The sequence below is a fragment of the Callorhinchus milii genome, unplaced genomic scaffold (assembly GCF_018977255.1).
Source record: "Callorhinchus milii isolate IMCB2004 unplaced genomic scaffold, IMCB_Cmil_1.0 Scaffold1, whole genome shotgun sequence".
In the NCBI taxonomy this organism is placed as follows: Eukaryota; Metazoa; Chordata; class Chondrichthyes; order Chimaeriformes; family Callorhinchidae; genus Callorhinchus; species Callorhinchus milii.
Window position 1 is genome coordinate 134498252 of NW_024704742.1, and position 14891 is coordinate 134513142.

Here is a 14891-nt window from a genome sequence, read left to right on the forward strand (position 1 = left end):
TCATTCGAACAGAAGTAGGCCATTTAGCCCTTTGAGCCTTTCCTTCAGATTAGACCATGACTGATCTGTACCTCAACTCCATTTACTCGCCTTTTCTCCATATCCCTCGTTACCCTTAACAAATAACTATCCACCTCAGTCCTTAAAATTTCAAATTGACCAGCCTCCACAGCCTTTAGGGCTTCCCACTTCCCTTTGTCTAACAAAAACCCTTCCTGGATTCACTCCAAACTGGCCTAACTCTCGTTTTAAGATTATGCCTTCTGTTCTCGATTCCCCACCAGAGAAAATAATAGATTCCAAGGTTCTCACCCGCAACTCCCTTTACACGCTAGCACCTCCTTATCTCTCTGATCTTCTCTCCCCTCCACCTCCCATTTCCCTTTTGGTTCACTCGAGCTTGCTGCACAACTCCCAATCCCCTCTCCGTCCCCATGGGTGGTTGAGCTTTCAGACGTTATCCACGTTACCTCGGGAATTCTCTTCTCCTACCCTCCATCTCACCCCCTTTATCTTCAACTCCCTTACCTCTTTACCTGTGCCTGTGGTCAACCCCCACCACCCTCTCCTCTTTTCCTTACTCAGTGTCTGACCCAGTCACCGTAAAGCGCTTTGAGACATTATCCGACGTAAAGACCCCTACATGAGTGCAAGCTGTTGTTGTTGTTGAGCCTTTATCGTGCATCCCGGAATCTTTGATAAAATGCATGGAACGTTGCATTGTGAATCCATGGCGGTGGGATGGGAAGAGGCATTAAGCACAGGAAAGGACTTCCTGCGATTTTAATTCAATAAAAAAACGTATAAGCTAACATTTTGGCAGGAAGACAAAAGACACACACAGGCATTCATAACCTTGCTGGTAATTTGCACTCTGTCCAGCGAGAGAGAAAGAGAGAGAAAGAGAGAGAGAGAGAGAGAGAGCGCGCGCAAGGGAGACAAAGGGAGACATGGTACCTCGCACAAAAAGCAACTCATTCGTGACACAGAAATTAATAGGATTGATGCCAAGCAGTAGCACAGAGAGAGAGAGGGAAAGAGAGGGTGAGAGAGAGAAAAAAAAATTGAAAAGAGCTGCTATGATGGGGAGTTTACAGGATACAGGACACGAGTCATGTGGTCATGACACAATGTGGTTTCGAAAGAAACGGGAGGACGGGAGGGAAAACCTTGAAAATATCCCCCACCCCACCCCATGTAGTTGGCTGGCATGTCTCATGTCGGAAAGAAATCAAAGGGCAGGATTCGGATTCTGTCCAGCTGTTTGCAAATCACGGTTCCTCTAAATCACAAACTCACATGACTCCCCAATCCCCCCACCCGCCCTCACACATACATCACACACAACCCTCCCCACACGCACCACACGTACAACCCCACAGCAACAACCAACTCCCCCCACCCACGCTACCCCCAAAAACACACAAACAAACACACACACACACACCAGCCACTTGCTTTGCGTGGGTTAAAATGTAGCATCTTTTAAATTTTAGTTAACTCACACAGAGTACTTGTAGATCCACAGCCCTGAGCATCTACATTTGTGTGTTTTTATTTTAAAGTGGCGCGCTGGAGACACTCCACCAGCTTCACAGGACACCAATCTGCACACACAATATCCCGCAAAGAAGCCATAAAGCAAACGGGCAATTTTTATCTGTGAGAACAATCTCTGGAAAACTCACATGTTCAAAAGCCTCACAGAAACAGCATCTAACATTACAATACACATATGAACATAAGTTAGGTCCACCCAGTTTGCCTTCCACCATCCTGACAGCCACATGACATGTGGTGTCCCAAACTATACATTATATACCGAGATATTATTACACAATAGAAATCTATCTAATTTGTTCAGTGCCTTTATTGGACATCCCAAAGTATTCGACAACGTGGCTCGACACCTGAGTAGGAGTGGGGAGGGGAAAGTCCTAGGGCTTTATTCCATAACTTTCTGCCTCAATAACAACTTGCATTTCTATAGTGCCCTTCATACAAGACAGTGTCTCTGAGCGCTTATTATTGGTGGAGCCTCATGCCGAGCCGGGGAGGGAGGTGACGGCAGCCATGGTCGTTGAGGAAGGTCTTTGGTCGTGATCGAAGAGGCAGATCTTCAGTCGTGAGCTAAAAGAGGGGAGTAAGGGGGCAAGGCGGAGGGTTTGAGGGAAAGAGTTCCAAAGCTTCAGGGCATAGAGGCTGGAAACGCATCCGCTGATGGTGGAGCGGAGGGTGCGAGGGACGAGCAGGAGGCCAGATCCAGCCGAGGGGAGTGGGGAGAATGGAGGTCAGAAAGGTAGGAAGGTGCCAGGGCATGAGGAGAGGAGATTTGTAGATGTGTGAGAGGATCTTGAAATCGATCCATTCTGTGATAGGGAGCCGGTGGAACCTGGCGAGGACTGGTGTGATGAGGTTGCGGAGTTTAGTGTTGGCGGCGGAGTTCTGAATGAGTTGTGAGTAATGGAGCTGGTGAGACCGGCAAGGAGGGCAGAGGTGCAACTACTACCAACTGAGCCAGACTCGGAAATATCCCACGAGACGTTCACAAACTCGATTCAAAGAACTGCTTGGCAGGGTGGCAAAAAAAGTCTTGTTTCTCAATATGAAAAATTCCAAGAACAAAGCCAAATTCCCAGCAAAGGCCACACAGCACAACAATGCCTGTAAATTTGCTCAATGTGATGTCGGGAAGTGAAGAAAAAATGCACTGCGGGAAACTTTTGAATGGGTTAAGATGCTCAAACACTTTTAATCCCAAGCAACGCTTAATAAAGGGACAAGGGGCAAGAACTGCAACGTGGGAATATTTTGCGTATCAGCCTGGCTCAGTTTGTAGCATACTCGCCTCAAAGTCAGAAGGTCATGGGTTCAAGCCCCAAGTCGAGACTTGAAACTCAGTCTGGGATGACACTCCAATGCAGGGCTGTGGGTGTCCTGCATTGTCGGGAGTTGCTGTCCTTCGAAAGAGACATAAAACCGAGACTCACACACACACCCGTCTCGTCTGCCCGTTCAGGTAGATGTTAAAAATCCTATGGCACTCTCTTAAAAGTGAAGGGGGTTTCTCTCTTCCGGTGTCCCGGCCAACAATCCCCCAGAATAAAACTGGTCATACACACTACTCGGCTGTTTATGGGCATTGCCGTGGGCAAATTGGTTACCGTATTGGCCCACAAAACAGTCACTGCACTTTACAATTTATATCCTCCTGGAGTGAAAAGCATTATACCAAAGTAAGAATCCACAATATCCAATCAAGCTATAAGTAGTTCAAAGTTGACTGAGGAACATTTCCTCACTTTCGCTAACAGAAAATTCAATTCAGACACGTCTAAAGAAAAAAAAGCGCAGAAACATTGTCTTAAGAAAGCATTCCACAGAACTAAACGGAATTATTGTGAGAATAAGGAATTCCTCTCCTTTCATAGATTTTTATATAATTCAATCCACATCGATGTGGCGGTCTCACATGTCGGAAGGACATCTTAAAATAAAAACACTCTGAAGTTCACCTTTGTGTTTGAACAGTCTACTTGCAATCTTTGCCATTTTTTTTCCCCAGCAACAAGTTGTCTTTCCATCAACTGAAATCTCTTGCTGGAAGCTCATAACACTTTGTTACCCTCATAAGGCTTAGTTGAAGCGCCTTGAGACGTCCTCCTGACGTGAAAGGCACGGCATGATGCAAGTCTGTATTGTACTGTGAAACAGCACTGCACTGAGAGGATACCCTAGCCTTGCTCGATGGCTGACTTCTGGTTGATGGACTTGAATTACATTTCGGCTGAAGGGCCGTAATGAATGGTTGGTTATTTTAGCACCGCTGGTTGTTTTAATCAACAAAGGGAAAGAACTTATCAAAGCACACAAAAGAGCCATTGTGACCCAGTTAAGCACTAATTTGGATGAAGCCTCGTGCTGTTCAACAAAGCCTTGCTTCACATCTGCTGTCGCTCTCGATAGAAATTACACCACTTTCAGATGGATGATGCAATTTCACCTTAGTGCTGGACCTCTGTTCAATCGCAGGACTCCTCGCAGGGAATTCAATTGGTTTTCTAAAAGGTGTGAGAGGACGGGGGAGAGGGGAAGAAGAACCCTCCCTCCATTGAATTTACAATTTAAAAACATTTATATAAAAAAAGGGGTAAAATAATTGGATAAATACTACTTTACAAATATCATTCGCTTATAAGATGTCCAGTCATAGATTGTATGACACAAAAGCGGGCCATTCGACCAAATTAGTCCTGTAGCATAGTAGTTAGAGCACTTGCCTTGCAAGTGAGAGGATACAGGTTCGATTCTCGGGTGGGGCAAAACCTTAGGGAAGTTTCCTTACTCCACACTCCTGTTTAAGAACATAAGAACATAAGAATTAGGAGCAGGAGTAGGCCATTCGGCCCCTCGAGCCTGCCCCGCCATTCGATAAGATCATGGCTGATCTTCTGACCTAACTCTAATTAACTGCCCTATCCCCATATCTCCTAATCCCTCTGTTTTTTAAAAATCTATCAGTCTCAGCCTTGAAGATGTTCAAGGACTGAGCATCTACAGCCTTCTGGGGTAGTGAATTCCATAAATTCACTACCCTCTGAGTGAAGAAATGTTTCCTCAACTCTCTTCTAAAAGGCTGACCCATAATTTTAAGACTGTGACCCCTGGTCATAGCTTCTCCTACCGGGGAAACAGACCCTCAGTGTCTACTTTATCAGCCCTTTAAGAATCTTATATGTTTCAATATGATCTCCCCTAACTCTTCTGTACTCTAGAGAATACAGCCCTAGTTTATTCAGCCTATCCTATCCTCCTAGGTCAGTCTCCTCATCCCAGGAACTAACCGAGTGAATCTACGCTGCACCCCCTCTAAGGCAAGTATTTCCTTTTTTAAATAAGGAAACCAAAACTGCACACAATACTCTCGGTGCGGTCTCACCAAGGCCCTATACGGCCGCAGCAAGACTTCCCTACTCTTGTACTCTGAACCTTGTGCAATGAACGCTAACATGCCGTTCGCCTTCTTAGTTGCTGCTGCACCTGCAAACTAACTTTTTGAGACTGGTGTACAAGGACACCCAAATCCCTCTGAACATTAACACTATCTAATCTCTCCCCTCTAGAAAATAATCTGTTTTTCTATATTTTCTTTATAGCTTTTTAGTTTACCTAGCAGTAAATAGGAACACAGTTAGTCAACTGGTGGATCACTTTCCGGGGGCAATAATTTAGTTATTCAATCCATGATTGTTTGTGGGACGCTGCTGTGTGCAATTGGCTGCCGTGTTTCATCCACAAAATAGTCAATTCACTTTACAGTATATTCTGTGAAGCGCTTGGAGACGTCTCAACGATAAGACGCTATATCAAATACAAGGATTATTATAATAATTATTATTACTCCAGTCCATGCCAGAATTTATGCTCCAAATGAGTCTCCACCCACTGCCCATCCATTCCCATATCCTTCTTTCCCCTTCTCCCTTGCGTGTGCATCCAGTTTCCTATTATTGACAAATGTGTCAAAGTGCTTCACAGGGTTTGTCTGCAAATTATAGCAAAGCTTGCTTTGAGACATTTGGGCAGAGTAATAAGTGCTACATCAAATGCAACAACCGTCATCAAGATTATCACTCAAATCTTGAACTAGGCTGCAAAACAACAACAAAATTACATTTGTATGGCGCCTTTCACGTCAGGAGGAAGTCCCAAGGCGCTGGACAGTCAGTGTTTTGTAACCGAGCTGGGGGTCGGGGAGAGGGAGGGCAGGGGGGAAAGGAGGATGATCGAAAGCATGGTCGAAGAGGAGGGTCTTGAGATGGGTCCTGAAGGAGGCATGGGATGGGGCGAGGCAGAGGGACTGCGGGATGGAATTCCAAAGGGTGGGGGCAGAGTGGCAGAAGGCCTGCCCACCAATGGTCGGGCGGGCGAGGCGGGGACCTGAAGCAGCTGGAGCCCACTGAGCAGAGCGAACGAGCAGATTGGTAGGGGGTTTAGGATGTCGCAGAGGTAGGGATAGCAAGGCCATGGAGGGCCTTGAAGGTGAGGACCAGGATCTTGAACTGTATCCTCTGTGTGATGGGAAGTCAGTGGAGTCGGGGAGGATGGGGGCGACAGTGTCACGGAGCCTGGTGCGGGTGAGGACACGGGCTGCAGAGTTCTGATGATCTGAAACACACAGATTCCACGCTTCCTCACCAGATACTTGTTGAAAAAAAAGGTTTAATTGTTTTTTAAAAAAATCAGCTCCAGTAAAATCAGGACAAAAAGATGTGTTTGATATATTTATATAAAATATATAATATATAATTTAAATGTGTATATTAACATTCAAATTATATAGAACTTCAGATAAGAATGACATCTTACCCTTTATATGTTATATAATAATAATCCTTGCATTGGATATAGTGCCTTATCACATCTTCGAGACGTCGGAAATTGCTTCACAGAATATACTGTAAAGTGAATTGACTGTATATTTGTATAATATATAAAGGGTAAGATGTCATTCTTATCTGAAGTTCTGATGATTCATGAAATACAAACACAATAACTTGGTGATGCAGTTCTTGGTTATAACAGAAGTGGTGGACCACAGACCCAGACCTTTATATATAATAATAATAATCCTTGCATTTGATATAGCGCTTTTCACGTCGGGAGGACGTCCCAAAGCGCTTCACAGAACACACTGAAGTGAATTGACTGTATATTTGTGGGCGAACGCGGCAGCCAATTGCACACAGCAATGTCCCACAAACAGTCGTAGATTGAAAATGACCAATTTATTATTTTTTGTTTTTGGAGGGATTATTATTAGGCTCTGTGTGGAGTAAGGAAACTTGCCCAAGGTTTCGCCCTGTGCCTGGAAAGATATCAGATCTAATGAACACCTTGTGGAGAACAATCTCCCAGGCGTCATCTTGCAAAGAAGTTTTTACAACAACGTCACCACTTCACTGTAAAAAGATATCTCAAAGGACGTAACAAGCATTTACTGCAAAGTGCTTTCAATGGCAATCTTTACAGTTGTAACTGTTTGAGCTCCAGCAGCAGTATCCCAACATGCACTCTAGGTCCCCCAAGCCTTGGATCTCGACAACCAGACCCATAATACTCTCTGGAATTAAGGTATGCAGGCTGGCTCATTTCCATGTGTCGCTAGTATACACATGTGGAATTACAAGTCCTGTAGCTCAGTGGTTAGAGCACTCGCTTTGCAAGCGAGAGTCCTGAGTTCAATTCCAGGCAGAGGGCGAAACCTTGGGCAAGTTTCCTTTCTCCACACAGAGCCTAATAATAATCCCTCCAAAACCCAAAAAACAATAATAAATTGGTCATTTTCAATCTACGACTGTTTGTGGGACATTGCTGTGCGCAATTGGCTGCCGCGTTCGCCCACAAATATACAGTCAATTCACTTTACAGTGTGTTCTGTGAAGCGCTTTGGGACGTCCTCCTGACGTGAAAAGCGCTATATCAAATGCAAGGATTATTATTATTATTATTATTACAAATCAGTTGGATAATAACAATGATCCTTGGACTTAGAATAGCACTGTTCACATCAGGAGGAAATTCCGAAGCACTTCACTTGATATTCACGTTTCGTCCACAAAATATACAGTCAATTCACTTTGCAGTATATTCCGTGAAGCTCTTTGGGTCATCTAGAAGACGTGATAAGGCGCTGTGTCAAATGCAAGGATTATTATTATATATTGTAAAGTGCAGTGACCGTGTGTCGTTACTGTGTGTTTTGTGGGCGAAAGCAGCAGCTAATTTATGCACGGCGATGTCCCACAAACAGTGATGGAGTGAGTGACCAATTATTTTTGGGGAGCGGGAGGCGGTCATTATTGAGAGAGAAACCCCCATTCTTTTCGAATGCTCTTAACCATGGGATTTCCGCAAGCAACCGACATCCGGCTGACCAAAATAGAACTATAAAAGGCAGCAATTTACAACAAGTCATTTGTCTTTTCGAAATAAATCCATTTAAGCAATGACCCAAGACAATTATTTAAGTAACTCAATATTTGTTTGATTACTAAAACGCAAGGTTTAAGTGCACCACTTAGTTCCAGCTATTATACACTCGTGTGTCGTGTGCTGGTACTTTATAATCAGACAAGCCCCAGAGCTAACCCAATTGCAAAAATTGCAGGTTAATAGGTTTGTGGAATGTGTTTGCATGCCTCCATTATTGAGGTACAGATTTACACTGAGTGGATTCCTGAAGGAATTTGGATAGAGAACTTGCCTCGCAAATGAGAGGACCCAGATCCGATCTCCGGGCAGGGCAAAACCTTAGGCAAGTTTTCTTACTCCACAAGCCTCTGTTTATCTAGCAGTAAGTGAGAACCTGGTTGTCAGTCGATTGCGAATTGTTTTCCAGGAGTAATAATGCCTCAAAGACAAAAATTATGTCAATCTTAAACCAATTTTACAAATAATAATAATTTGGTCACTCACTCATTACTTTTTGTGGGACACTGCTGTACGCAATTGGCTGCTGCGTTTGGCCCACAAAATCACTTTACAATACATTCTGTGAAGCACAAGTCTCAACAACATAATAAGGCGCTACATCAAATGCCAGGACTATTATTATCGTCCTCCCGATGCGAAGGCACTATATAAATGTAATTTCGTTATTATCATCAAGGGGAACAGAATACAGGGCCAAATCGGTTGAATTTTAATCCCCAAATGTCATACTCAAGCTGTACAGTGCTCCTGTCAGACCCCACCATGACATAACGTGACAGTCAAGGCTCTAGAGGGAGGGGAGAAGAAAGTAACGAGAATGATCCCCAGCGTAAGAGGAATGAGCTATGAGCAATGGGACGTCCTCCTGGCGTGAAAGGCGCTAAACAAATGTAATTTGCTGTTGTTCCAGATTAGACCAGCGAGGTCTGTTCATTCTTGAAAGCAGACAACTCAGAGATGAACTCATAAAGGAGAATAACATTTTATACTTCAGTCCTTAATGTTTAACCAAGGAACTAAGGTGACTGTTCAGGTGGATGGTAAAGAACCCAGGGCACTATTTGAAAAGGGAAGGAAGTTTCTCCTGGTGTCGTGGCCAACAGTTTGCCAAATAAAATTGGGAAGACTCATTCCATGACTGTTTGTGGAATACTGCTGTACGCAATTGGCTGCCATGTTTGGCCCACAAAATATAGTCAATTAATCCACTTTACAGTATATCCTGTGAAGCGCTTTGAGATGTCTCAACGATGTGATGAGGTGCTACATCAAATACAAGGATTATTATTATTCTTTAAACAGGAATAAAAATATAAACTCAGATTAATACTTTAAGATGCAACAAGGCAGCAGATCAAGAGGACCCAGTGTTAGAATTTTGAAGGGAGATTTCAGAACAGACACCAGGAAGATTTCTCTTTAATCAACAATCGCAACAGGCTGCTAGGAAGGATGATTGAAGCCAGGACAATGACTCCTTTAAAAAGCAGTTGACTTTGTGGTGGCAGGGGATGGTGGGAAGGAAGAATGAAATCTCATCTCAACCATGATCTCCACATAAAAAGGTACGATTTCTGCTGCAGTTTTCAGTTCAGTTCATAAAAAAAGTTGGTGGCAACTTTTCTCGTTGACTTTAGAACGCGGAGCCCTGTAGCGTAATGGTTAGAGCACTTGCCTTGCAAGCGAGAGGATCTGGGTTTGATTCCCGGGCAGGGTGAAAACCTAGGCAAGTTTCCTTACTCCATACACCTCCTTTTGCCTAGCAGTGAGTAGGAACCTTGTTGTGAGTCGATTGGTGGATGTTCTCTGGGTGTAAAAATCCATTCAATAAAACAAATAATAATAGTAATTGGTCACTTCATCCACGACTATTGTGGGACACTCCTGTGCGTAATTGGCTGCCGGGTTTCGCCCACAAATACACAGTCAATTCACTTTACAGTATATTCTGTGAAGCACTTTGAGACGTCTTGAAGACGTAATAAGGCGCTATATCAAATGCAAGGAATATTATTATTTTTATTATTATTATTAGAAGCAGTCTGCATTGTGACCAAGTAGTAGATAAGCATAGTGTGTCACAAACACCTGGGCAGCAAACATGAGGAAGGGGAGGGTGGGAAGAAAGGAAGCATTTCAAAGCATGATTCTTCTCAATGTAATGGACTGTTAAAGGTAAGGGGGAAAAAATCCCTACTGAATTCCCGAGAGTGGGAAGAGGTGTTCAACATTCACTATAACCAGCCTGACCGAGGTACGGTCAGCATCCTTTTCCTGACTGGATGAAGATGAAAGGACTTGAAGTCTATCAGCAACTGTGATTCACGTCGAGACATCTCGAGTGCTTCACAGTTACAGATGTCAAGTGTAATGACTGTTTATTTTGTAAGGCAAACAATGTATGCAGCAAAATCCCACAAACAGCCAAGAGGTAAATGAGCAAATCTGAATTATTATCATCATGATATCATTATTAATTATAATACTTGCATTTGATATGGCGCTTTCCACAACAGGATACCACCTGGACAAGCTTCGCTCACAAAATACAGTCAATCCACTTTACAGTACATCATACAGCATGTGAACCACTTTGAGAAGTATTGACGCCATGATAAGGCGCTATATCAAATGGAAAGATTAGTATTATTATTATTTTGTGGGTGAACAGCCAGGAATATTTTGAAGGCCAGGCCAATGTGGGAAACTCCTTTCTCTTATCAAAGTGCCAAAGCATCATGGAATGATTCAAAATCATTTTGGCAAAACATGTCTTCCTGTCAGATACCGGTTAATATCCAGTGTGACGCCAAGAGCCATTCTGCTCAGTAATGCAACAAGTGGTGAGTTGGAGAGAGGAAAACAAAATCTTTATGTTTGGTATTGCACTTTTGACGATGGCAAAATGCTCCAAGGTGCTTTCCAGGATATACAATAAAGTGCAGTGAATGTATTTTGTGGGCGAATGCGGCAGCCAATTTGCTCACAGCAACATCCCACAAACAGCCACAAAGTGAATGACCAACTTTTAATTGGAGTCCTGTAGCTCAGTGGTTAGAGCACTCGCTTTGCAAGTGAGAGACCTGAGTTCAATTCCAGGCAGAGGGCGAAACCTTGGGCAAGTCTCCTTACTCCACACAGAGCCTAATAATAATCCCTCCAAAACCAAAAACAATAATAAATTGGTCATTTTCAATCTACGACTGTTTGTGGGACATTGCTGTGCGCCGCTTTCGCCCACAAATATGCAGTCAATTCACTTTACAGTGTGTTCTGTGAAGCGCTTTGGGACGTCCTCCCGACGTGAAAAGCGCTATATCAAATGCAAGGATTATTATTATTATTATAATTGGAGATTGTTGACCAGGAACTGGGAGAAATTCCCTTCTCTTTAAAGAGAAGGCTTTGTCGGCTATGACTCCAGAATAAAAAAGCCAATCTTGCCCGACAGACATTTACGGACTGAGAGCAATTACATTTCTCGTCCTTGGAGGCCAATAACTGGTCTGGCAGTCCGGGGCTGATGCCAGCTAGCGGGGTTGTGAATTGATTTGCTGTCAGTCCTACAAGTCCAGCGAGAGCTGTTTGTGGGACTTGCTATGCACAAACTGAATGCCACGTTTGCCTACAAAACAGAATGCAATATGTTTACATGGTTCTTTTCACAGTTATTTAACATTAACGTGACTCGACACCTGAGCTGGGGTGGGAGCCAAACATGGAGGAGAAAAGATGACCAAATGTGCAGTCAAAGAAGTATGAGCTTTTAACGAGAGGAGGGAGGGAGCAAATCCAAGATGGAGTTACAGAGATCAGTGCATTTGGCAAACTTTATAATAAATCCTGTAAAGCCCTTTGAGACTTGATTTGAAAGGTGCAATAAATATCAAGATTAATTATTAAATTTTTAAATTATTGTTATATATCAAATATTTAATAACTTAATTATTATATCTAATTGTTATTTGATACATGATAATTAAATTAATTATATATCAAATGCAAGGGTTAGTATTATTAATTAATAGGCATTGTCAAAAGAAAATGGATTGTATTTGGATTATATCAGTTGCCCCTTTAAGAACCACCTGAATCGCAGGCCAGAAAAACTAACGCTCGCTCTGCTTAAAATAGAGCAAGAATGAAAAATGCCGCAGGTATCCAGGCCACCTCGTAACCATTGCCTGCAGTGAGCGCAGTTAAGCGGAGTAGACATTACTGCTCAGCACAGTGTTCTCTCTGGAATTTCATTCCACCACCCACACCCACACCCCCCCTCCCCCCCCCCACTCACAACTCACTCCTCCATTTTCCCCAGAGGATAGAGTTTAAAATCTGATTTTCAAAGCCTTCCACAGCCTTGCTCCTCCCTACCTCTGTGACCTGCTAACTCTATCCCGACCTGTCCGCTCCCTCCGCTCAGCGGACTCTGGCCTGCTCAACGTCCCCCACTCTGGCCGTCCAACCACCAGGGGTCGGGCCTTCAGCCATCCTGCCTCCAACATCTGGAACTCCATCCCACAGTCACTCTGCTTCACCCTCTCCCTTGCCTCCTTCAAAGCACGTCTCAAGACCACCCCCCCACTCTCCCCGGCTAACACCCCAGCTTGGGTGCCCATCCAGTACTCTTTGATATGTCCTCTCGACATGAAAGATGCTGCCTCAATGTAAACTATACTTTACTGCATTTATCTGCCCAGATGTCATCCATACATTATTTAAGATAACAACAATGACAAGAGTGGATAAAATCCAGGTTTCGCCACACACAAAGTCCTTACTCCCTAATCAATCGCTCCCATTTCATTAACACAATCTGCAAAAAAAATATTGATTGTAGCTGAAGGCTGACGTAAGATCTATTGACCCCCAAGAGCTCACTGAAACACTGAGACCTGAAGCAAAGACAGGGCAGAGAGATGATGTTGGGAATAGGGGGTGTGTGGTGGGAAAGGGAAAGAGAGAGAAAATATAAAGTAGGCTAGCAGCTGCTGAGCAGAGGGAACAACCAACAACAACTTGCATTTATATAGAGCCCCTCACGTGGAGCAGCATCTTAGGAGCGTTTAACAGTGGCTGAGCAGAGGGGAGGGAGGTGACCGTAAGCACGGTCGAAGAGGAAGGTTTCGTGATCTAAAGAAGGGGGCAAGGCTGAGGGATTGAGGGGGAGAAACTGGCAAAGATTTGGAGCGTGGAGTGGCAGGACGTTTCAGGAGCAAAGCTGTGGGAACACCTGAACAAGAGCACGAAGATCTCCTGAATTCGATCTGTTGGGGGATATTGTGGAGCCCAGAAAAGGGCATTGTGAACATGGGTCAGTAGCCGGCAAGCATAAGCATGGAGTGTTCAAGCGGTGTTTCTTGTTGGGGCGGGGGGGTGTGGGAGGGGAGATTAATAATAATAATCCTTACATTTGCCTTATCTCAAAGCACTTCACAGAACATACTGTGAAGTGAATTGACTGTATTTTGGGGGCGAAACACACCAGCCAATTGTGCACAGCAGTGTCCCACAGACAGTCATGGATTAACTAAATTATTATTATTATTATTTTTNGAAGGAATTATTACCCCTGAAAGAGCGATCTGCCAATGGCTAATAACTGTGTACCTACTTTCTGCTAGGTAAACGGAGGCATGTGGAGTAAAGAAACTTGCCCAATGTTTCGCCCTGCCGCGAATTGAATCCAGGTGTCTCGCTTGCGAGGCGAGTGCTTCAACCACTGAGCTACAGGACTATAAGATAAGATGGTGCCAGTGTAGCGAGAGGCTGGTGATGCCAACCTGCAGGGGAGTGTGAAGGGGAAGCTTTGTGGCTGGGAGCAATGTGGGAAGACCAAGAGAGGGAGGTGGTGGGATTCATGTAGTCAATATAGCCAAGTGTAGAGTTAAAATTGATCTTCTATAAAGCTGTACTGTTGTTTTAAATGAAACACACAACTATCATCCAAGCTTCCTGTGGCCTGACAAGCTTCCCACTGCTTGTCCGGTTAGCATTGTCTTCTCCAAGTGGGAAGACTCCTTGCCCTCGAAGAGAAATGACACTGCAATCGATTTGGAGTCCAAAATCTTTTCAATTTAGGTGTCACACTCGAAAAATGCAAGCGTAATGACAATGCGGACAGAAACATGAGAATGTGAGAGAGGAAAGAAAAGGAAGTCTGAACACTATTCAGACTCAAGTCTCCATTTAACAGCAAACTTCTCTGTACCAGGGAATGTATTTTGCAAGCCAAAGATTCCTGACATTTTTTCTGCCAAAAGCTAAAATGTCAAACGGAGGTCAAAGTTCTACCTCACAGTGCTCAGCTACGCCAAGGGAACCAATGCTAAAAAACACAACATAAAAACGCCCTCAGAAATACAGCAAGAGACGGACCTGTAGGAAGTATTTCAGTTAGTGATGGCCAACCCCTGGCCCGACAAACATTCGCCCTAGTTAGGTACGTCCATGTTCAATCAATAGTGTGTTTCCATTATTTTCTTGATTGAATATTTCTCGATTTATAGCACAAATCAAGAAATATTCAATCAAGAACTTTTGTCGGACGACCAAAAAGGATCGCCATCACTGATCCAGGTAAAACGTACACAACGTTCGAGGACGAAGTTGGATTCATCGATTCCTACAACTGATGTGGCTCGGTTTCAGATGGCAATAGAAAGCTCTTAAAAGTCTTACTCCGCAGAGTCCCTGCCAATGGTACGTACCTGGCTCCAAAGATGTCCTTCCTCGCCAGATCAATGCCTGAAATGACCTTGACTCGGAGAATACGGGATTCTTCCTGAAAGGAGAGAAAAAGGGGCAAATTAGACAGCTCTAACGTCAATTGCAGACCATTAGTTTACGTATGAAATACAAAACACGAATCCTCTATTTAAGATACTCTTTTCCTT

At 43.8% G+C, this 14891-nt stretch overlaps 1 protein-coding gene across 7 annotated transcripts in view; it reads right to left on the bottom strand.

Moving 5' to 3' along the window:
• The window catches only part of nedd4l (NEDD4 like E3 ubiquitin protein ligase), a 199465-nt gene that overhangs the window by 128092 nt on the left and 56482 nt on the right, over window positions 1-14891 (bottom strand). For all 7 annotated transcript variants that reach the window (XM_042335951.1, XM_042335944.1, XM_042335933.1 and 4 more), the window contains exon 2: window positions 14706-14779. In XM_042335951.1, coding sequence (XP_042191885.1) covers window positions 14706-14779 — 74 coding nt within the window. The remainder of the gene's footprint in view (window positions 1-14705; window positions 14780-14891) is intronic.